Genomic DNA, 22,964 nt, shown 5'->3' with positions numbered 1-22,964 from the left:
AAAAGGTTAATAAAATTGACAAATCTCTGGTGAGAATAATAAAGAAAAGACTGAAGGCACAAATGAACAACATTAGGATAAAAAGAAGAACTAATACATATTCAAGAGAGATTATGAAATGATTTAAGAGATATTATGAACAAGTCTATGCCAAGAATTTGAAAATTTAGATGAAATGGACAACCTTCTACATATGTACAACTTATGAAAATAGTTCTATAATGATTTCAAAAATTGCAGTCAAAAATCTCACAAATAAAACTCTAGGCCCAAATAATTTTAGTGCTGAGTTCCATCAAATTCAAGGAACAAATAATTCCAAACTTACATAAACTACTCTAGGGCATGGAAAAAGAGGAAATAGCACCCAGTTTATTTTATGAGGCTAGCAAAACCTGACATAGCAGAAAACAGGGAAAATGACAGGTCAATATCAATAATGGACATAGATGCTAAAACCCTAAACAAAATATTAGCAACTGTATCTGGTAATGTATAAAAAAAAGGAATTATATCATGACAAACCTGTGTTTATACTAGGGATGCAAAGTTGATTTAACATTAGAAACTCTCTTATAATTCACTACATTTGAACAGATTAAAAAGAAAAATTGTACCATCATTTCAAAAAATGCAGAAAAAGAATTTGATAAAATTAACACACATTCATGAGAAAGGAAAAAAATCCTCTTAGCAAACTAGGAATCGAAAAGAATTCCCTTAATCAGATGATAAAGGGTATCACAAAAAACCTAAAGCAGGGGTCAGCAAACTATAGCCTACAGGTCAAATCTGGCCCACCACCTTATATGTTAATAAAGTTTTACTAGAACAAAGCTACGTCCATTCATTTACGTACTGTCTATGGCTGCTTTCCAATGGCACAATAGTTGTGACAGAGACACAATAGCTGTGGCCTGGAAAGCCTAAAATATTTACTATTTGGCTATTTACAGGAAAGTGTACCAATTCTGACCTATAGTAAACATTATCAAAAAGTCAGGTTCCACCACCAATGAAGTATCTTAGAAACATTTACTTTTAAAAGGTAAAAATACTACCTTACCTTTTGTAGAGTGTTAAATAATGACTTGGAATTACTTTTAGAATTGGATTGCATTGCAGTTTTAGTTAATTTCAATTCCCTTTCACACCGTGCTAATCCCTTTTTGAGTTTCTCTCGTCGTTGTTGGTCTGCATCTGAGGGGAAAAAAATCTTTTGAAATACAGAATAAAATAGAAAAATTAATTTTTTGGTGTTAGACGACTAGTAAAGGGCACTTTTTTCTTGCTAAAAATGTTTATACTACTGATATGTAAATAAAAATCCATATACTTTTCTGTATAAAGATAACAAATATTTAATTCATAGAAACTTCAAATGGATTGACTATTTAAAGAGCAGAAACAAGATATGACAAATTGATTAAGCCTAAGGGCTCAAGGGAGCAATTCCTAGCAGATATAGAGATATAAAGGTTAGAAATGCTTGACCGTGTTGTCTGCAACTGTAATCACCAAATGCAGAGTTTGAATTAATCCATATACTCCCCCGCAAATGAAATATTATTGTCAATACCATCATATGCTATAAAAATTTAAGCTTTATATGAGTCAAAAAAATGACACTAAATTTTAAAACATTATTTTTAATTAGGATAACTGATTTCCATTTTTCTTAACTGCTAGTCATTTGAAAATACAAACGAAAAAGGGGGTTTCACATTTTAGTGTGCATTAAGTCAGGTATTGAGTCATTATCAAAGATTGAAAATGGCAAAATGAAAGCTAGTCAAGTTTCAGTGTTAAAAAGAAGGCTAACCATAAGTAAAATGACTTGTATTTTCATGTAAAATTTAAAATTTAACATATACTTTTTAATTGGAATCTATATCAACTTAATGAACAAGATAATTTCAAGTTTCAAATCACCCTGATTTAGGGGGAAAAAAAGGGGCAAAAGGTTTGAAAAGACACTTACTAAAGATATACAAATGGCCAATAAGCATATGAAAAAATGCTTTACATCCTTAATCATGAGGAAAATGCAAATTAAAATCATAATGAGACACCACTTCACACCCACTAGAATGGCTATAATCAAAAAAGGAGTCAATAACATGTTAGCAAGGATATGGAGTAACTGAAATCCTAATTATGTTGGAGGCGAGAATATAAAATGGTATGGCCACTTTAGAAAACAGTTTGGCAGTTTCTTAAAAAGTTAAGTATAATTTACCATATGACCTAGCAATTCTATTCTCAGGTGTATGCCCAAGAGAAATGAAAATTCATATTCACACGAAAGACTTGTACATGAATGTTCATAGCGCACTATTCATAATGGTCAAAAAACAGAAACAGCGCGTCAGTCAATTGATAAATAGACAAAATGTGGCATTATCCATACAACAGAATACTATTTAACAATTAAAAAGGAACGAAGTACTGATTTAGGTTACCATATAGGTTAATCTCAAAAACATTCTAAGTAAAAGTCTAATGCAAAAAAACACATATATGACTCCATTTATATAAAATGTCCAGAAAAGGCAAATGTATAGAGAAAGAAAGCAGATTAGTGGCTTCCAAGGCTAGGAGTGGGATGAGGAAGCAGCTGCAAAGCTATCATTTTGGGGATCTTCTTAAGGTGAGGAAAATATTCTGAAACTGGTTTGTAGTGATGATTGCACAATTCTGTAAGCTTAGTAAAAATCCATGAATTTTATGGTATGAAAATTATTTGTCAATAAAACTGCTATAAAAAATAAAGCCGGGCTTTCCTGGTGGCGCAGTGGTTGAGAGTCCGCCTGCCGATGCAGGGGACACAGGTTCGTGCCCCGGTCCGGGAAGATCCCACATGCTGCGGAGCGGCTGGGCCCGTGAGCCATGGCCGCTGAGCCTGAGCGTCTGGGGCCTGTGCTCCGCAACGGGAGAGGCCACAACAGTGAGAGGCCCGCGTACCGCCAAAAAAAAAAAAAAAAAAAAAAGTCTTTCTAATGCATTAGAATATGGCATTATTTAGACAATTCAACAAAGTATATAGAGATGTTCTAGCTTTGATAAAGACTGAAATTATCAAGTCAGTTGTCTGCTATGACAGAAGAGTATATCTTATAAAAACAGAGATGAATCAAAACCACAGATTTCTTTCTTTTTTAAAATATGTCTATAAAGCCTGTTTCTAAGTTAGTTCATACTGATTATAATGAGCATCAGCTTTGTAACACACAAAGTAATGATTATTAATTACACTTTGGTTTGGTGATTACAATCTTTGCAATTCTTCTAGCCATCACAATTTTCTTCATTTACATGGCCAGAAAGAAAAACTCCTGTCTCAACTGACTGAAAGCAGAAAATATCATGGGATAAATAAGCACTAGCTAAGTCTAAATTCTAAAAACAAAAAATAGGAGTAATTCTTTAAATACAACTTATATGCCGTCAATTTCTGAATTTTTATCTCCATCCTCGAACTCTCTCCTGAACTCCAGACTTTGTATTCCAACTGCCTCCTCAGCATCTCCACCTGGATTTCTAAGAGGTATTTATTTTGAACTTAAAATGACCAAGACTTAACTCTTGATTCACTTCCTCCCCTAAATATCTTCCTATCATATTCCTCATTTCAGTAAGTTGTAACTGTCATTTTAGTTGACAGACTCTAAGTATTGGGAGTCATCTTTGACTCACTCTTCTTTTTCTCTCATATTCTATCTACATCCAGTCCATCAGTAAATACTGTTGACACACATCTGAAATATTTCCAGAATCCAGCCATTTCACATTCCCTCTACTTACAGGCACTTTGGTCCAAGTCACCACTATTTCTCATCTGAATTACTGTCTTCTAACTAGTCATTCTGCTTCTACCACTGACCCTTATAGACTATTCTTAACTCACCAGCCAGAAAGATGCTTTTAAAGTTAAACTGGCTCTGTTCCTTCTCCTCTACTCAAGACCCTCCAATGGCTTCCAATTTCATTTAGAATGAAAGCCAAAGTGCTTGCAAATAGTCATAGCCCTATGTGGTCTGCATCTCTTTGTCCCATCTCAGTGACCTCATCGCTTGTCACTCTTCAGCTGGCTTATTTCACACCAGCTATACAGCTCTTCTTGCTGTTCCCCTGGATCCACTGATCACAATGCCATGTCAAGGCTTTTGTACGTGCTGTTTTCTCCATCTTGATTGCTCTTCCCTCCTTTACCCACTTGCTTCTCCCTTATTTTTTTCAGGTCTCTGCTCACCTTATCAGTGAGGCCTTCTTCTCCAAACTCCCAGTCTCCCTTATCCTGCTTCATTCTTTTTCATTGCACTTATTACCATCTGATATAGTCTATATTTACTCATTTCTTTGCATTTGCTTATCGTTTGTCTCCTTCAACTGGAATGTAAGGTCTATAAAAGCAAACAGTAGGTGTCCAATAAATAATTGCTGAATTAGTCACTGAATAAACTCTAGTGTACTAAACAAAATATGCAAAATGCCTGATTATTTTAAATTGGTGAATTTGGATTTTAAATTGGTGAATTTGGTTCAGTGAGAGGATTAATACATACATTCAGGCTTGTTAATTACACAACCTGAATAAAAAAGAGATAATCTTGTCTTATACATCTATTGTTCAGGAATTTGTTCAGTATGAAAATTTAGCAAAACTTTCCCATTTAGAGCCTAGTTAAAGAGGATTATTTGATCTAATGTCAACTGGGTAAAACCACCTTAATTCAAATGATTCAGATTTTGAAAGCCTAAAAATATTGAACCAGTTTTCTGTGCTATAAAAAGTTACTAATATGATACAGAAGGAGAAATATACAGCATAGAAATTAAAAATCTGGAAGGATCCTTAGAGATTATCTATCTTTCATTTTACAAAAGAGGAGGGAAAGACATAAAATGACTAGCCCATATAGCTTGTGTGCTATGGTGAAACTGGTCTTTAAAAATATATACTCAACACTGTACTCTTGCCTAAAATGCCTTTACCCTTCTTATAAAATTATTCGAATCCTAAGACTCATTCAAAGATATGAGAACCTACATGAAGGCTTGTTGCAAACATAAAGGTCACAGAAGAGGGAGAATACAAAGTGCCAAGCACAGGGCCTGATAAAGACACTATGCTCACTGGTGGCAACTGGCTCAGCTTAAGTCCCATCTGTTCCTATCTGTTCCATTACGAAAATGTACAATCGGAGATAGGTACGACCAATCCCGTTGTCTGTGATCTTTCCCAGATTGCACATAAGGGGCATTCTCCTATCTATGCTCTCATTCATTTATCACTTGGCATGCACTACTTGAAGCTGTTATTTATTTTTTAATGCAGAAGTTCTCTCTCAAACTGTAAATAACAATTAAGTTCAAACAGCAGCTTAAGAAAATACTAAACTTAAAGTTTATAATATTTGATATTTATATAATTACAGTAAGACAAGCACAGGCTATGATATCCATGCTCTTTGGCTATTTTAAAGTATGCATTTCTTGATTGGACTCAAAGGCCTCAAAAGGTCTTAAATGATATGTTTCAGAACATTTTAAAATAGGAATTTCAAATTTTGTGGTCTGATTATTTCCTTAGTAAAGATTTCTAAAAATAGAAATATTTTTCTATGTACATACCATATGTATGTACATACAAAGGGGAGATATATCATGATTCTATAATAATATATGTCAATAGCTTTTCAGATACAAATAACTACCATGTTTATCAGTTAGCTATTAGGATACAAATAGTAGATAATATTTATCTGAAGAAAAGTGCCAGTTATGGTATTTTTAATGAATAATTCAGTAATTTAAAAAAAATTTATTTATTTTATTTATTTACTTTTGGCTGCGTTGGGTCTTCGTTGCTGCATGTATGCTTTCTCTAGTTGCGGTGAGCGGGGGCTACTCTTCATGGCGGTGTGCAGGTTTCTCACTGCAGTGACTTCTCTTGTTGCGGAGCATGGGATCTAGGCATGCAGGCTTCAGCAGTTGTGGCCTGTGGGCTCTAGAGCGCAGGCTCAGTAGTTGTGGTGCACAGGCTTAGTTGCTCGGTGGCATGTGGGATCCTCCCAGACCAGGGATCGAACCCGTGTCCCCTCCATTGGCAGGCGGATTCTCAACCGCTGCGCCACCAGGGAAGTCCCTAATTCAGTAATCTTAACAAGCTGAGGGCAGTGAGAATCACAGAATTCTAGAACTTAAACCTTGCCAATCTTTTCAGTACTATCCAAATTTTTATATACAGGAAAAATGAAACCCAGAGTAGTTAAATAACTTATCCAAAGCTACACAGTGATTTACTGGCAGAGCCTGGGCTCAACTGTAAGTTCTTATACTGAGAAATACAATACAAGCTTCTTTTATGGATGATTTTTAAAAGTTAGAAAATGCTTCCTCAAAATGCAGCATGTCAATACCCATTAGGAGGGTTACTATCAAAAAAAACAGAGAACAAGTGTTGGGGAGGACGTGGAGAAACTGGAACCCTCAAATTGGAAATTGGGAATATAAGATTAAAAGCAGATTTACCATATGGTCCAGAAATTCCATTTCTGGGTATATACACAGAAAAACTGAAAGCAAGATCTCAAACAAATATTCGTACATCCATGTCTATAGAAGGATTATTCACAATTGCCAAAAGGTGGAAACAACCCAACTGTTCATTGACTTATGAACATATAAACAAAATATGGTAGTACATACAATGGAATATTAGTCAGCCTTAAAAAGCAAGAAGATTTCTGACACATTGCAACATGGATGAGCCTTAAGGACACTGTGCAAGTGAAATAAGTCAATCACAAAAAGAAAAACACTGGATAATTCCACTTAAATGAGTTACCTAGGGAAGTCAAATACACTGAGACAGAATATAGAACGATGGTTGCAGGGTGAATGGGGAGTTACTCTTTAATGGGTGTGAAGTTTCAGTTTTGCAAGATGAAAAGAATTCTGAAAATGGATAGTGGTTATAGTTGTACCACAATATGAATGTACTTAATGACACTGAATTGTAGACTTAAAAATGGTTGAGATGGGGTCTTCCCTGGTGGCACAGTGGTTGAGAATCTGCCTGTCAATGCAGGGGACACGGGTTCGAGCTCTGGTCTGGCAAGATCCCACATGCCATGGAGCTACTAAGCCCGTGCGCCACAACTACTGAGCCTGCGCTCTAGAGCCTGTGAGCCACAACTACTGAGCCCATGTGCCACAACTACTGAAGCCTGCGCACCTAGAGCCCATGCTCCACAACAAGAGAAGCCACCTTAATGAGAGGCCTGTGCACTGCAACGAAGAGTAGCTCCCGCTCGCTGCAACTAAAACGAAAGCCCATGCACAGCAACAAAGACCTAACGCAGCCAAAAATGAATAAATTTATTAAAAAAATAAAGTTAAAAAAATGGTTAAGATGGTAAATTTTAGGTCATGTGTAGTTTACCATAATTTTTTTTAAAGGCAATATGTTAAAAATTACTTACATTTGATGCTGGCACTCATGCTTAGTGGAACTGAGCAGTCTACTGCAGCTGAAAGAAAGATCAGTTGTTTAATATTATTCTTAATTTTTATAAATGACAATAAATATCAAATGCGAAAATCACAAAAAGTTCCAGAACTTGCACTTCCTTGTTTTGATTTTTATGCTACTTATAGAGATGAAAAATACCTTTGATAAAAAATATACTGGTTGGGATTAACAGCTCATTAGATACTGCAGAAGGAAATATTAGTGAACTTGAAAACACAGCAATATAAATATTCAAAATGAAACAGAGTAAAGACTGGAAAACAAATGTGCAGAGCATCACTGACTTAACCTACCTGTATCACTCACTTAACATACTTGTAACTGGAGTCCCAAAACAAGCTTGAGAAAATAAAAGAGCAGAATTGGAGCACCTACATTATCTAATTTCAAGACTTACTGTAATGCTATAGTGATGACAGCAGTGTGGTATTCTAATAGACAAACAGATCAACAGAACTGAAGAGTAAGTCCAGAAACAGACTCTTGCATATGGTCAATTGTCTTTTAAAAAGTGCCAAGGCAGTTCCATAAGGAAAGGACAATCTCTTCAACAGATAGTACTTCAATATTTAGATATCCATAGGCAAAAAAGTGATCCTTATATCATACCTTATAAAAAAAACTAACCCAAAATGGATTATAAACTGAAATGTAGGAGCTAAAACTTATACTTCTAGTAGAAAACACACAAGAAAATCTTAATGACCTAAGATTAGGCAAAGATTTCTTAAACAGGATATGAAAAGCATAAACTATTAAAAATTTGAAAAGCTGGACTTGATTTCACATATAACAAAATATTTTTCTTTAGATTTTTTAATCATTTAAAATATAAACTTCAGAAAACACGAACCAAAATTTAAAAACTTTAGCTCTTCTAATGATAAAATTAAAAAATAAAAGACATTGGTGAAAAACTGGTGGAATTCAAATAAGGTCTGTATTTAATAATATGTGTCAATATTAATTTCCTGGTTTTAATAATTGTATTATAGCTTTGGAAGATTTTGACATCAGGGAAAGCTGGGTGAAGGGTTTCTTTGACATTCTGTACTATTTTTGCAACTTTTCTGTAAGCCTAAAGTTATTTCATAATAAAAACTTCAGAAAATGAAAAGACAAGTCACAGACTGGGAGAAAATATTTGCAAAATATGTATCTGACATAGGACCCATATTCATATAAAGAGAACTCTCAAAACTTAATACTAAGAAGACAATCCATTTTTTAAAAATGGGCAAAAAATTTAAATAGATATTTCACCAAAGAAGATATACAGATGGCAAATAAGCATAAGAAAAGTTGCTCAATGAAAAGGGAACCCCTGTGCACTGCTGGTGGGATAGTAAATTGGTACAATCACTATGGAAAACAGTATGAAGGTTCCTCAAAAAATTAAAAATAGAACTACTATATGATTCAGTAATTCCACTTCTGGGAATTTACCTGAAGGAAATAAAAACAGTAATTAAAAAGCTATATGCACTCCAATGTTCACCACAGCACTATCCACAATAGCCAAGATATGGGAGCAAGCTAAGTGACTATTGATAGATGAATGAATAAAGAAGATGTGGTGTACATATATGATGGAATATTACTCAGCCATAAAAAATGAAATCTTGTTTTTTGCTATAACATGAATGGATCTAGAGGGTATTATGAGAAGTGAAATAAGTCAGACAAAAAAGACAAATACTGTATGATCTCACTTATATGTGGAATCCGAAAAACAAAACGAACAAACAAAATGAAAAGACTCAGATACAAAGAGTAAATGAGTGGTTGCCAGAAAGGAGGGAGCTGGAAATGGGGGGCAAAATAGGTGAAGGGGATTAAGAGGTACAAGCCTCCCTTTATACAACAAATAAACCACGGATAAGTACTACATAGCATAAGGAATAGGGTCAATAATATTGCAATTAACTTTTTATGGGGACAGGTGGTTAGTAGACTTGGTGATCATTTCATAATGTATGCAAATGTCAAATCACTATGTAGTACACCTGAAACGTAATATTGTATGTCAACTATATTTCAATTAAAAAAAGGGGAAAAAAAGTTGCTCAACATCATTAGACATTAGGGAAATAGAAACTAAAACCCTATGAGATACCATTACATATCCACTAGGACTGCCAATAGGAAGTGTTGGTGAGGATGTGGAAGTGATGGAAATGAAAAATGTCACTCTGGAAAACAGTCTGGCAGTTTCTTATAAAGTTAAACATACACTTTACCATATTACGCCACCATTCCACTCCTAGTAAATAAATTTATCCAAGTGAAATGGAAACATACATTCAAAGATTCTATGTGAATGTGTACAGCAGCTTTATTCCTAATTGCCAAACGTGAGTCAATACAATCCAGATGTCCACCAACTGATGAAGTGATAAACTAATTGTGGTATATTCATTAAATGGAATACTGCTTAGCAATAACAAGGAAGAAATACTGAACATGGATTAGTTTCAAAAGTGTTAACTAACTGAAATAAGCCAGACCCAAAATGATACATATTGTATAATTCCATTTATATGAAATTCTAGAAGAGCCAAAACTATAGTGAGAGAAAGGAGATCAGTGGTTGCCAGGAACTGGAGGGAAGAGAGTGATTGCAAAGGACCAGGGAGAACCTTTTGGGACGATGAAAATGTTCTATACCAGGAGTCAGTGAACATTCTCCGTAAAGGAACAGAGAGCTAATTCTACAGGCTTTGCAGGGTGATATAGCCTCTGTCACAACTAGTCAACTCTGCCTTTTAGTGTAAAAGCCACCATAGACGATGTGTAAAAGAATGAATGTGACTGTGTTTATTTATGGACGACAGAATTTCAATTTTATGTAACGTTCACATGTTACAAAATATTATTCTTCTGATTTTTTTCAACCATTTAAAAATATAAATAGCACTCTTAGTTCAGGAGCTGTACAAAAACAGGTGGCAGGATGACTTGGCCTGCAAGCTGTAGTTAGTCCATCCTTCTTTTATAGCATGACTGTAGTGGTGATCATAAAAATGTATATATTTTTCAAAAATTTCAACTGTACACTTAAAATTAGTTCATTTTATTATATTTAAGTTACACCTCAATAAAGCTGACAAAAAGAAAAAATTGTAGTTACCATCTTCTCTGTGTTGCTTCTTCAAATTTGAAAACAGCAGAGAAGATCATAAACTTTTGTTATATTAAGATCAGCATCTAATCGCAAAAATATATTAGGAATAACAGGTAAAATGAAACAACATAGATATTACATTCAAATACAGTTAATAAAAATGGCATTTTGAATTTGCTAGGTATATAGAGTCTGTGGCTGGTATCTTACTACACCAAACACAAACCCATGGGTATATAATGTATTCATTTTTGCTACAGATTTACATTAATTAGAAGTGAAGCTGAGAAGGGTTTAAATTGGGTACAGAAAATTAACATTTGCACGTTTTTACCTTTGGCTGAAAGGATTTTATTATAGTGAACAGCCATGTGATTCTTGACCAGTTGGAGGGTACTTAGTCTGAGAGAGGAGGAGTCAGTGCAAAAAGCTAAAAATTAAAACATATTTAATCATTATATATTTAAAATATAAAAGTCATCATGAGATAAACAAGTTACTGATTATTAAGCTCCTTTTTATAAAATGTTCTGAAGTTTAACCACGGAGATACTGACATTATATCTGTGATGCTGAATATGTCCTAGCTGTCACCTTGCACTGATAACGAGCTATTCACTACTTTGCGTTCAAACCTTTCTAGGAATAAGTTTTACAAGCCTGAGAGTTTTGGGAAGAGACTGAGAAATATAATCTACCATTACATTTACAAAACTATTTCTTATTGACAGCTCTCAATCTCATAACTAAAAACGTTTAGCTGCTTGCCTGATGATAAAATAATGTTACCATTGTTAACACTTGAATACATGGAGTCTGGGAAATCAAACAAATCCCAAACTCCAAAACTCTAGGCAAAGATTCTATTCTGAGATGCAAACTTCTAATTTTACATCTGAAAACAAGACCTACAAATCTGTTTACTGCATTCTTTTTGAAGTATTAGGACTATCTTAAGACAAGTATAATTACAAAGAAATTGGATGACATTAAACTTCTTGACCTCCTCTAAACTGTTAAAAGAAATCTTAGAATTAAGCATGTATATATTAGTTTAAATGTATAAAATGTAAATGTAGGCATAACTTTTTTAAATATTAAAAAGTTTTTGAGAATACATGCATGTGGTTAAAAATTATAGCTAAAATGGCATAGAGACATTGAAAAACAAGTGAATTTCCTGCCCTGACCCCTAGGGCAGAATTTCCTTCCAAGGAAATTCTATGCATAATAGAAGTATATACAATAATGATAATCTTGACACTAATACTACAACTACTACTAAAAACATTTATTGAATAGGTACCATGCATATATTGCTCTAAGCTCTTTACCTGTAAAAACTCATTTAGTCATTATTATCACCATTTAATAGACGTGCAAACTGAGGCAGAGAGATGTGAGTAAGGTCTGCAAGGTCACAGAGCTGATAAAGGATGCAGTTTAGATGTGAACCAAGGCAAACTCATACTTACAATCACTATTCCTATACCAGCTCTGCACATATATTCTTTAAAAAAAAAGTTAGTATACGACGTATTGTTCTTTATCCTGCTTTTCTATATATGTATCTTTTAAAACTAGTTCAAAATTTTTATTTAAAAATTGATTTTCAAAGTTTATGATTCTGGCTCTATGTGTATATATGCTTTATTACAAAGAAATAAATGAAGTAACGGAAAATGATTCTTCTTTCACATTTGGAGGATCAGTATAAAGGATTTTTCATGTAAGTAAGGAAAGAAAGACTTTCAATTAGTATTTTGCCTAAAAACCCAGGCTAAAACATTTTAAGCTATAATTATAAAAATACTTTAAATGTACATTAAAATTTACTTTAAAGGCTTTAAAATGTGAAAACATCTACAGAAGACAGATTCCGCTTTCATAGAATCTAGAAGTCCAAGAGGCCCAGTTGGATAAGTGTTTGCTCCTGATACAAAATGCATTTTTCAAGGGCTCTTTTCCTCTGCACAGCTTTTCCTTTTCAGTGCTGTGTCTTTAACAATCTGCTAATCACCATTTTAACAAGGAAGGCATGCCTTCAGCCAGGGTAGTTGGCCAGCAAAGAGAAGAGCTGGGCTGGAGCTGCAGCAGGGAGCACAAGGTAGCAAGGTCCACATCCAGGGCGTGATGGGCTCCTAAATTCTCTAACCTCAAGAATTCCTATAATATGTAATTATAATTGATAATATGAAGTTCAAATATTGATTAAATGAAGTATTTTTTCATCATGTTATATAATTTACAAATAAAGGAAACACACTTGGTCAATCTTTTAACAATCTTTTACCATTTTAAGTACCTCACTTACCATTACTTTTGGTGCTCAAGTGTCCTTTAAATAGGCAGGGTGGACCATATCTGGGAAGGACAGAGGTTGCTCTGACTTTTAACAAAAAAACATGAATTAGGATAAATGAAACACAACTTTCACAAAGACACTACTGAACACATAAAAAATAATAAACTTATCTTTACCAAAATTGTTTAAAATTTTATTCAATCATATTACTAACCAGCAATGATATATCACACAAAAATTCGGCGGCCATAGATAAAAGGCCTTCTCTTTTAAGAAAATAAGTAATTTTCAAAATAGTTGTGCCTTGACGCTTAAGTTTCACTGGATAAAATGATAAACACATTAATTATGTTATTTGATATATACTGACTTTATTCAGTAAGTCACTGACCTACTGGTTTTTAAATGATTTTGAGACAGAACACAACTAGATTTTCAGTTGATACATATGATTAACTATTTCAGTTAATCATAGGCTGGTCTGTCCTTAAAAATAACTTTAAGTAATCCTCTCACAAAGTAATTTGGTAAATTATAAATTATACAGTATAATATTATTATATATAAGTATATAAAAATGTCAGAATCAGAACTTAATGATTAAAGATGTCTTAAGGTTCATCTATTCCAACCCACTTACCCTCTTGGTTGGATTCTATCTAAACATCTTATATTCATAAATTTATTTATTTATTCATTCATTCATTCATTTATTCATGGCTGTGTTGAGTCTTCATTGCTGCCCATGGGCTTTCTCTAGTTGCGGCGAGTGGGGGCTACTCTTTGTTGCAGTGCGTGGGCTTCTCACTGCGGTGGCTTCTCTTGTTGCGGAGCACAGACTCTAGGCACCCGGGCTTCAGTAGTTGTGGCATGTGGGCTCAGCAGTTGTGGCTCGTGGGCTCTAGAGCGCAGGCTAAGTAGTTGAAGCCCACAGGGTTAGCTGCTCTGCAGCATGTGGGATCTTCCCCAACCAGGGCTCAAACCTGTGTCCCCTGCAATGGCAGGTGGATTCTTAACCACTGAGCCACCAGGGAAGTCCCTAAACATCTTATATTTAAAAGCACCTCTAGTGATGGAAAACTCACTCTGTCCCCTAAAGTCAGTGTCTCATGTTTCCGACCAGATAGGCTGTCAGAAAATTATATATATACTTTATCACAAAATAACTTCTCTCCCGAAAAAGTGATTGTGTTTTGAGGGGTAACCTCCAAGATAGGAAGGCTGAGTTACAGAGTTTAATGGAATTTAACGTGCAAAATATAGTGTATCCCAAGACATGTTTTAAGTGGGTAAAATGGCCAGTCTGCTATCAGGTGAACTTTTATAAGCTATAAAGGTGTGGGGAAGACACAAAGTCTGCAAGAAATATGATGTTTGAAAATAGAAAAAGAGTTATCGAGATAGCAGAACTGAAGTTTAGGATCAGAGAACAAAGCCTGCCAGAACAGACTAAAACAAAAAACAATCTGAGATCAGAATACCCAAGAAGCTCCTTCTACATCATAGGCCAGAGAGCCAGAAGGAAAACTATTAACTTATTTAGGCCAAGAGAAGTCAAGGTGATACCACTTGAGCTGGTAATGAAGACAGTCATGAAATTAGCATAGTTTTTGCCCGGAGAGAGAGGCTAAACATAAAAAGAGCAAACTAACCAACAAACTCTCAAGCAAACCTTATTTCTCCAGAGGGAAAAAAGTGTTGACTTTTTGCCTGCCCAGAATCCAATGCCCCTTTATCTGGAAATAGGACCTCAACCTGCTTGGGGAACCACTCCTCCCCTCTCTTACCCCAGCTGGTTCAAGTGGAGCCCACTGCTCAGAGGTGGGCATATCACCCCAAACTGGCCAGCAATGATGACTGAATCAGGAGTGACTATGTGACCCAAGTCCAGCCAATGAGACATAATCATGGGACTTTTACTGGAACTCTTAGGAAATTCCTAGAACATAAATAAGTGTGGCACTACTGGTGGCCATCTTGCACAACACAATGGGAACCTGTCTGAGAACGAAGCCTACACAGAGGGAAGTGTAACCAAGACCAAATGAGATCCCTGGTAACATCGTCTGAGTGTCGGGATCTAACCATGTTTGAAGCTCTACCCTCCCTAGCCTATTCGTACATGAACTCAAAAAGTCCTATTTTAGCTTAAGCCATCTTGAGTTGGGCTTCTTCACCTGTAGTCAAATGCTAACTTACTGAATACCGCTAACTGTGCCTGGCACTGTTCTAAGCACTTTGTAGAAACAAATTCACTTAATCCTTACAACAATCCTATGAGGGGTACTATCATTATCCCCACTTTATAGATGAAGCACAAAGAGGTAAGCATGTAATTTCCCCAAGATTACACAACTATTATGGGACAGATTTCGGGTCTGAACCTAGGCAGTCTGGCTTCTGAGTCAACCATTACACTATCTTGATCAATATAAATTGCTTAGGGCTCAAACCATGCTCCAAGCTACTATATCAAGTGAAACAGGCTAAGTAGTATGTAGTTTATTCCCTGTATGCAGTTTATTCCCTCCAAATTCCTTTCTAATGTATGTGTGTTTCCCTTCAGTTCACAGAAAAAGAAAAAGCAGGTATATCTAGAGAAGTTAGAAAGCACAATGTCAGAGAGAATAAATGACAAAAGATAAATTATAACGTTCGATGTCTTAATATTTTGTGCTCTTGAAAGCATCAAAGGTAACCTCTTAATGAAATCAAAGAAATTTAGAAAGTGCAATACTTTCAGTTAAAATTAAGTATTTTAGCTCTGGCTAAAATTACTTATGGTTTCCTATTAATAATTATGGTATAGGAGAACTGACTACCCTAGATCTCTGTTGAATATTACATTTTGTTTAAAAACTCAAAATAAAAAACGTTTGATACTATATATTATATAATGTCCTAAAAATGAAGCTAATTAAATTGGGTAAGTTATAAAAATAGAAACCTTTTTACATTTTGACATGAGCCTGACTTTAAAAATAATTTAATTAATAAATACTGACACTAAGTCTTACTAAGTCTATTATATTCTAAATTTTACATATATCCTTTCCCATGCTCCCACTTCTACCATGGGATAGTTAAGTAAAACAATGGCTCTCGGGTTTCACATTCATCACACCTGGATTCAAAGCCTGTTGTGCCACTTAACTGTGACCTTGGCAAGTTACTTATGATCTTTTAGTTTCTTCACTGTAAAATGAGAATACCTATGTACAAGATGTTCTGTGGATTGAAAAACGTTAACTTGAGAATAGTTTCTGGTACACAGAAAGAGTAATGTTAGCCTATGTGGTAAAACTTCTGAAAACCATTAACAGCACTTTCGTTTGCTTTTTCTGGAACTTAGGTGGCAAGGTGTCAGAGTATACCGTTTGGTGATCAATGAATAGTTATCTCCTACATTTAGAACAGCACTTATTTTGATCAATGATTACATAATAGAGGTGCACTTGTATTCAAAGCAAGACTTGTTGCAAGGAACCATCCAGCAGCTTGGTTTAAAGGTACAGTTTAAAATAGATAAGAACACTGAATTGGGAGAAGAGGTCTGAAGACTGCCTTATCTGCCTCGCTCAGAAAGTGTGAAGATGCAGATTATTTGGACTGGGCTGACTCCTAGAATAAAGTTATATGGCTCAAATTGTTCCACAGTGATGTACATTTTAACCCAGAGTATTCAGTCAAGGGCAGGTATACATAGTGACCATGGATTAGTCCTTTGCTCCTAAAACTGTAGCCAGCAATGCTGCATCATTTGGAAGCTTATTAGAAATGTAAAATCTCAGCCCCGCCCCCCACCCCGCATCAGACTTACTGAATCATAACCAGCATTTTAACAAGATTCCTAGGTGATTCCTATTCGCACTAAAGTTAGAGAATCCCTGGGTTACTCAATGGTGTTTTTTTTTCGGGGGGGCGGGGACGGGGTTACAGTATGAAGGATTTTGTATTTACTGAATACTTACAATGTGCCAGGAGCTTTGTATGTATTATCCGCATTTAATCCTCAAGATTAAATGGGTGTTTTTACCCATTTAATGTAAAAAAAAATCCACGGGTGTTTTTACCACCACCCATGGTTCGAGATGAGGAAACTGAGGCTCACCCCTCGGGAGTGCAGCGGGGCTTAATTTTGGGCCCAGGGAGGTCTGACTCCAAAGACCACATTTGGTTCCTCTGCCTCCGACCCCGAATTCAGGGGACAGGGCCTCCTGGAGTCAGGGCAACAAATTCTGAGCAAGAAGTGGATCTGTGAATCCCGCAAGCAGGGCTTCATCCCGGGCGAGAGGCCTGGGCAGCTCGGGGCAACACTCGGGTCAACACCGGCGACTAAGCAGGGGTCGGGGAGCGCCCAGCGCGCGGCCTCAACCCGCGCGGCCCGTTACCCGGACCCCAGACCCGAGGGTCGGAGAGCGGGTCGACGCGAGATGGCGGTCGCCCGCGGCAGCTGCCCTTTACCTCTCCGGCTGCCATCCATGCTTAGATCCTCTTGCAGCCGCCGTGGGGACACGCTGGGTCCCCTTTGGTCCTTCCCGGGGCCGGGCCAGCCGCCGCAGCAGACGTTCGGCGAGAAAGAAGCCGCGGCCGGCGGCAGGAGCTGAAGACTGACGCAAAGCAGGTTGCTAAGTGCAGGCTCCAAGGCGCCGGGATTGTGACGTCACGGCGCAGGGACGTGCGCTCCCGCGGCCCCGCAGCCCCGCCCCCCGCCGCAGAGGACGCTAGGGTGGACGGACTGGGCGGGGAAAGAGCCCCAAGCGCCAGTCAGTTGCTCTGGATCTCTGCTAGTAGTCCACAGAGCGGCCGCCAGTCAGGAGTCGAGCCACCAGCACCTGGCAGGCCTCATCCCTTCGGGAAGAGAGGGAAGAGATGGTAGTCTCATCTGGCATCCATGTCCCTTGGGTCCCGGAAGGAAGTCAAACGCAATTGTTGGTTGAGGTCAGGGTAACATTTAACCAGTCCAAATAATTTAATTTCCAAGCAGTACGTGAACATTTGGATTAGTGAAAATCCTGGGGATGAAAAACATCTACATATTTATATCTTAATTCTTAACCCCAGTAATCAGTTTGCATTTCCTTTCTGCTTACTGAGCTTCCTCCATCCTCTTCCACCACCCCCCTCCGCCTTTTTTATCTTAAGGCGCCAATGTGTTTTCCTTTATGATGGAAGAGAGTTGCAACATGAACAAGGCATTGATTTATCCGTGACTTTGAACAATTTGTTCAATTTTGAAGCAGTTACTTTTGAATTCTTGGAAATAAGAACAGAATGGGGTGTGGAGCATAGTAATGTGTCACTTCTCAGCAGCAGCTCTACTGACATTTTGGGCTGGATTCATAATTCTTTGTTGGGGGGTGGCTGTCCTGTGCACTGTAGGATGTTTAGCAGCATCCCTGGCCTCTATGCACTGCATGCCAGTAGCAACCCACCCACGCCACCCCTGGTTGTGACAAAAAATGTCTCCAGCTGTTGCCAAAGTTCCCCTGAGAGGCAAAACCGCACACAGACAGACAGACAGACACACACACACACACACACACACACACACACACACACACACACACACACACGCCCCCAACCTCTGCTGTAATGGAAAAAGTACTGGCTTTGGAGTCAGTGGAACTTACTGACTCCAAAGTGGAGTGGAACTTAATTGTGGAACTTAATTGTGAGTTTTTTGCTACAGTTAGTTCCTAAATTTCTTGAATTAGTTTCCAAACCTCTCCAAGCCTCAAGCCCCTCTTTTCTAAGATGTAAGAGATGCTACTAACTTTGTAGTTGTAAGGATTAACACATACAGTGCCTGGCAAAATGAGATGTTCAGAAAATAAAAGTTTTCTCTCTTCTAAGACTTTGTCTCGGAAGAACTTGGGTATCAGGAAATTCAGGCATAGGGGAGTAAGTCAGGAACACTATGAAAAGGAAAGGGGAATAAGCCAGAAATTCATCTGAACTCCTGATTCTCTAAGACTCTAGGGAAAGGAGAAAATTAGATTCAAAATCTGAGAAATATGGAAGTGTGTGTGATGGTTCTGTGGCCCCCAACAGCAGAAGTCATTTAGAGGGGTGCAGGGGTAGTGAGTCAGGTGTTACCGAGAGAACAAAAACACTCTTGCCTACCTACTTATTAATGCTTGAAATCCCTGTCTAAAAACATGAAACCTTTTATTCCACTACTAGCATCTGGAAAATATCTTGCATATAATAGGCCTCCAGTAAGCATTTGTTAGATTGAATTAGAACCAAAACATAAAGGGCAAACGCCTCTGGGAGAAGCAACACAGTGACTTGACTCACACAAAGGTGATGCCAGCTTCTCTTGTGAAAGTAGATTTGGGGTATCAAAAGTAAATTTGAGTTTCAGATAGGAAAGGGCCTCCACGATTAAGTGAGGACAGCAAAGTGGGAGAGGGTTCTGAAGACTATATTGCTTGCTATCCAACTTCAGCTGAAGCCATCCTCATTTCATTATTTTTCTTTTAAGTATTTTATTCCAATTCTTTCAAGAAGTGGACAATAGGGTCTTTTTCTCTCCAATTTTAGCAGAGAACATATTATCATAAGTGCATTTTAATTTGTCCTTGGCTTTCACTCTAAGTGTATAAAGAAGAGAGAGAAGATCCTTTCTGGTTGCTGTTCCCAGGAGATAACCCATGATCATAGGCAGATGCATGCAGCTAATATGGGCTTATTGTAAATTTAGCTTCCAGGAACACGCTTCCACTGGGGAATCACCACCAGTTGCAATAGTCTTGGAGAATAGACATTCCTGAAGACTTCTGTTGAGTATTTAAACATGAATTTCTCATTGTTAAGAAATCATTCCAATGGTACATTTTTGTTATTGATATCTGGAGGCTTGTATCTGTATTTTAGAAGGAAAACAATTTTCTCCCTTAATGCATTGCTATGTTTACTTTTATTATTGAGTTTCTTCTTTTTGTCTTAGCTTGTCAGCTCAAAACTAAGACTTGTGCTCAGTTGCAATAACTATTCATAGCCTATTTTTCTATTTATCTCTTTAATTCCCTTTATTAGGCAGGTGTCTTTTATTCTTCTACTCTTATTTAATGGTTTAATCAAACCTATTTTTTAAAGCATTAAACATGAGGTTTATTTTAAGGATGAGTCCACTGTGTGTTATACTGACAGTAGATACAGGGCCAGAATAAGTTTGTAAATATTCATACATGTGTAAAAAAGACTGCAACTTATACATACTTTCTTTACTTGATTGAAAGACTTCTTATGGTACATAAAATGCTTTCTGTAGTTGATCTCAGCTTTGTTCACACTGAAGTGAGTTGCATCCAGGTTTTCTAAGCTCAAGACTGCTCAATTGCTGCTGCTGCCACTGTTGGTTTGTTTTCTTTCAGGATCAAGGTGGATACTTTCATATCAAATCTTGTTTTTAATTCCTTCTCTGGCAGGTCTTTCCTGGATTCTTAGCTTTACATAATTATACCTACAATTGAACCAGCATCCTAAAGTTACCAAGATAAAACCTCCTACTTCCAACATCACGTGATCTTCTAATTCTACTGGTTAACAAAAAATGTCCAAAGCCAGCCTCAACAGATCCTAATGAGCCGTATAATATCGAATCCCGTGCATAGGGAATGTTTTCAACATCTAAAATTCATAGGAGCTTAAACGGCTTCCCCTTCCTGGGTCCCCCGGGCTCCAGCACAGCCGCCATGGGGACGGTCAGCGCCTTTGCCCCTAATCAAGCCTATTTTTAATTAGATGAGTTTGAAGCCCTTTGGAAATGGGGATATAAATAAAATAAACTATGTATTATTACATACCATAATATATAGCCTAATACATATACTATATAGTTCGTTTATTCTATTTTATTATATATTATTTTAAGACATATTGTATTATTACATTTACATTTAATCTATATCTTTATAGAGTACCATTACTTGCATAATTCAGAGGACTCCTGGAATTTATATTTGTCTGCTTGGCCATGCTCAGTATCATCAATGAAAACTATCCAGTAAATGCAGTGAAAGCACCAAGAGGTAAAGGCCAAGATAATCTTTTCCCATTCAATGGCTAATTATGAACATATTTTCATCTTTAAAGTCCCTGAAGGACAAAAATGAAGGACCTTTTTTAGGGAATATTTTTTAAGGTGTACCTATCAGGGCAGAGAAAAGAAATGAAATGAAATGATCAATGTGCCCTATATGTTGGCCCCAGTCTCAAGACAAAATCCCTTAGGTTTTGGTGGAAACCTTGGAAATTTGAGCTATTGACTATTTCTCAGTCATTCTCCAATCAAAATACTGTAGCTATTCATTCATCTAATAAGTAAATGAGAAAATGGAACTTCAGAGCTTGGCGGTATTAGCATGTTATGAAGTAATGGATTAATTTGCTGTTTGTCACTAGAGGGGGCTTTAGGAAAGTTTTAAGCTGCATCTCTATGAGGAAGACAGTCAAGCCATAGGAGGCAACATTAACTTACAAATCTTACTCAAGGAGTGTAAGGAGTGAAAAGCATTTTGAAACGTGACTTCAAGGTAGAGCTTCTCCAATAATTGTTAGTGACATATATACCGAGTTCTTTCTTGAGCATAGGAAGAAATTACTGTATTATCTGAAGGCCCTTCATGAATAAAAAAATCTTCATCATTGTCAACCTATAACTTGAGTTTTCTTAATTTTATTGTTAAAGATGGAGAGAACAGTAATGACCATAATCTCTATAAAGCAACATGTGCTTAACAGATAGAAAAAAAGGACAGATAGACAAAAAAAGAGTGATAATAGGATAAACTGATCCCAAATGACCATTTTGAGTTCTCGTAAGAAAAAGAACTCTGATATCTGAACACAAATATCATCTTGTCCATAGAAATTTATCAGAGCTGTAACACCACAGAGTTCACTGCACTTTTACGGTCCATTCCACACTTTACTTTCATTTTTCCTATATTTTAAAAGAGCACAAAATTATGACTCTGGAGGTAGCTTAGCTGGCTTCTTGTTTCTTGAAAAGAATCACTCATATCGTGACCCTTTGGAAAGGCTGCCAGAATTGCAGATATTAAGTCGGCTAGTAACTGTAATAGTCCTCCACAGCTCCAATTTCTCCCCAGCTGTGTTTCTTAAATCTTTCTGTCCAATTAAGAGAAGTCTCTGTGAACAGAACTTAAACATTCTATGGTTACTATGTAACCTGTCCCTATAGCTTAAGAAGAGCATTGTATCTATTTTTCCACTGCCAATCAGTTGCCCACAATATATCTGGGTGGAGGCTCAGACTGAAGTTTTGATAATCTCCACCTAATGCACTCTCTGTTTACAAGTGGCTTCACCGCTAAAAAGAAAGCAAAGCAAAACACATAACCGAGCTGTTAGTTTATCCTGATATTATTTCTTTCAGTTAAAAAAATAGAGTTTGGAGTTTTAACGATTAGTGGATTTCTGGGAAGCTGCAATAAAGCTCCTATAGGTGCGTCTATGAATAGCAAATAGCCACATAAAATCGGTTAAAAAAACCCCTGAGTTTGTAAGCCAGCAATGAAAACCATCCTTTTATAATGCCCTACCTAGTTTTCCTAAGGGATTCAATCTCCACTCCAGACATAATGAAGGACAGAAATGAAGGACATTCGGGAATATTTAAATTTATATTGCATTAATTATTTCTTTATAATTTTGAGCAAATAAGCTTAGACAATGGAGATGGGGATGGGTTACTGACCCCGTCAGACATGCTCAATCTCTGACTTGCTTGGCTGAAATGTAAGGTTTCTCTTACCTTCTTTGAGTCCTTCCATTTCCTGGTCTGCAAACAACAGCTCAGTGTTCATTGTGTTTCGTGTTTTAAAACAAAAATCGAAATTCTCCAACATTATGAAAATATGTGATGAAAACAGCTTCTTGTTATATAACGTTGTGTCCACTGAAGTTTATACCCATACGCAACTTTACATTAAAGAAAAACATTATGAGTCAAGAAGTGAATACAG

The 22,964-nt window shown here is 36.7% G+C and overlaps 1 protein-coding gene and 1 pseudogene across 8 annotated transcripts in view; both read right to left on the bottom strand.

The window, feature by feature from the left end:
• Window positions 1-17,573, bottom strand: part of SPATA7 (spermatogenesis associated 7) — a 35,945-nt gene extending 18,372 nt beyond the window's left edge. For 2 of the 8 annotated variants that reach the window (XM_027120243.1, XM_027120244.1), the window contains exons 1-5: window positions 17,431-17,573; window positions 12,976-13,050; window positions 10,996-11,091; window positions 7,488-7,535; window positions 1,067-1,200 (exon numbers count right to left, since the gene is read on the bottom strand). In XM_027120243.1, coding sequence (XP_026976044.1) covers window positions 1,067-1,200; window positions 7,488-7,535; window positions 10,996-11,091; window positions 12,976-13,050; window positions 17,431-17,449 — 372 coding nt within the window. In that variant the 5' untranslated portion in view covers window positions 17,450-17,573. Of the gene's footprint in view, window positions 1-1,066; window positions 1,217-7,487; window positions 7,536-10,667; window positions 10,745-10,995; window positions 11,092-12,975; window positions 13,051-17,430 lie in introns of those variants that run through there. The other 6 variants (XM_027120247.1, XM_027120245.1, XM_027120248.1 and 3 more) reach the window with 6 other exon arrangements.
• A 2,734-nt stretch (window positions 17,574-20,307) lies between these two features.
• Window positions 20,308-20,671, bottom strand: LOC113627765 (cytochrome c oxidase assembly protein COX20, mitochondrial pseudogene; annotated as a pseudogene).
• Between the last annotated feature and the right edge of the window lie 2,293 nt (window positions 20,672-22,964).

The sequence above is a fragment of the Aethalodelphis obliquidens genome, unplaced genomic scaffold (assembly GCF_003676395.1).
Source record: "Aethalodelphis obliquidens isolate GAN/ISIS:26980383/991018 unplaced genomic scaffold, ASM367639v1 scaffold21, whole genome shotgun sequence".
NCBI lineage: Eukaryota > Metazoa > Chordata > Mammalia > Artiodactyla > Delphinidae > Aethalodelphis > Aethalodelphis obliquidens.
This window is presented reverse-complemented; position numbering and strand designations above follow the sequence as displayed.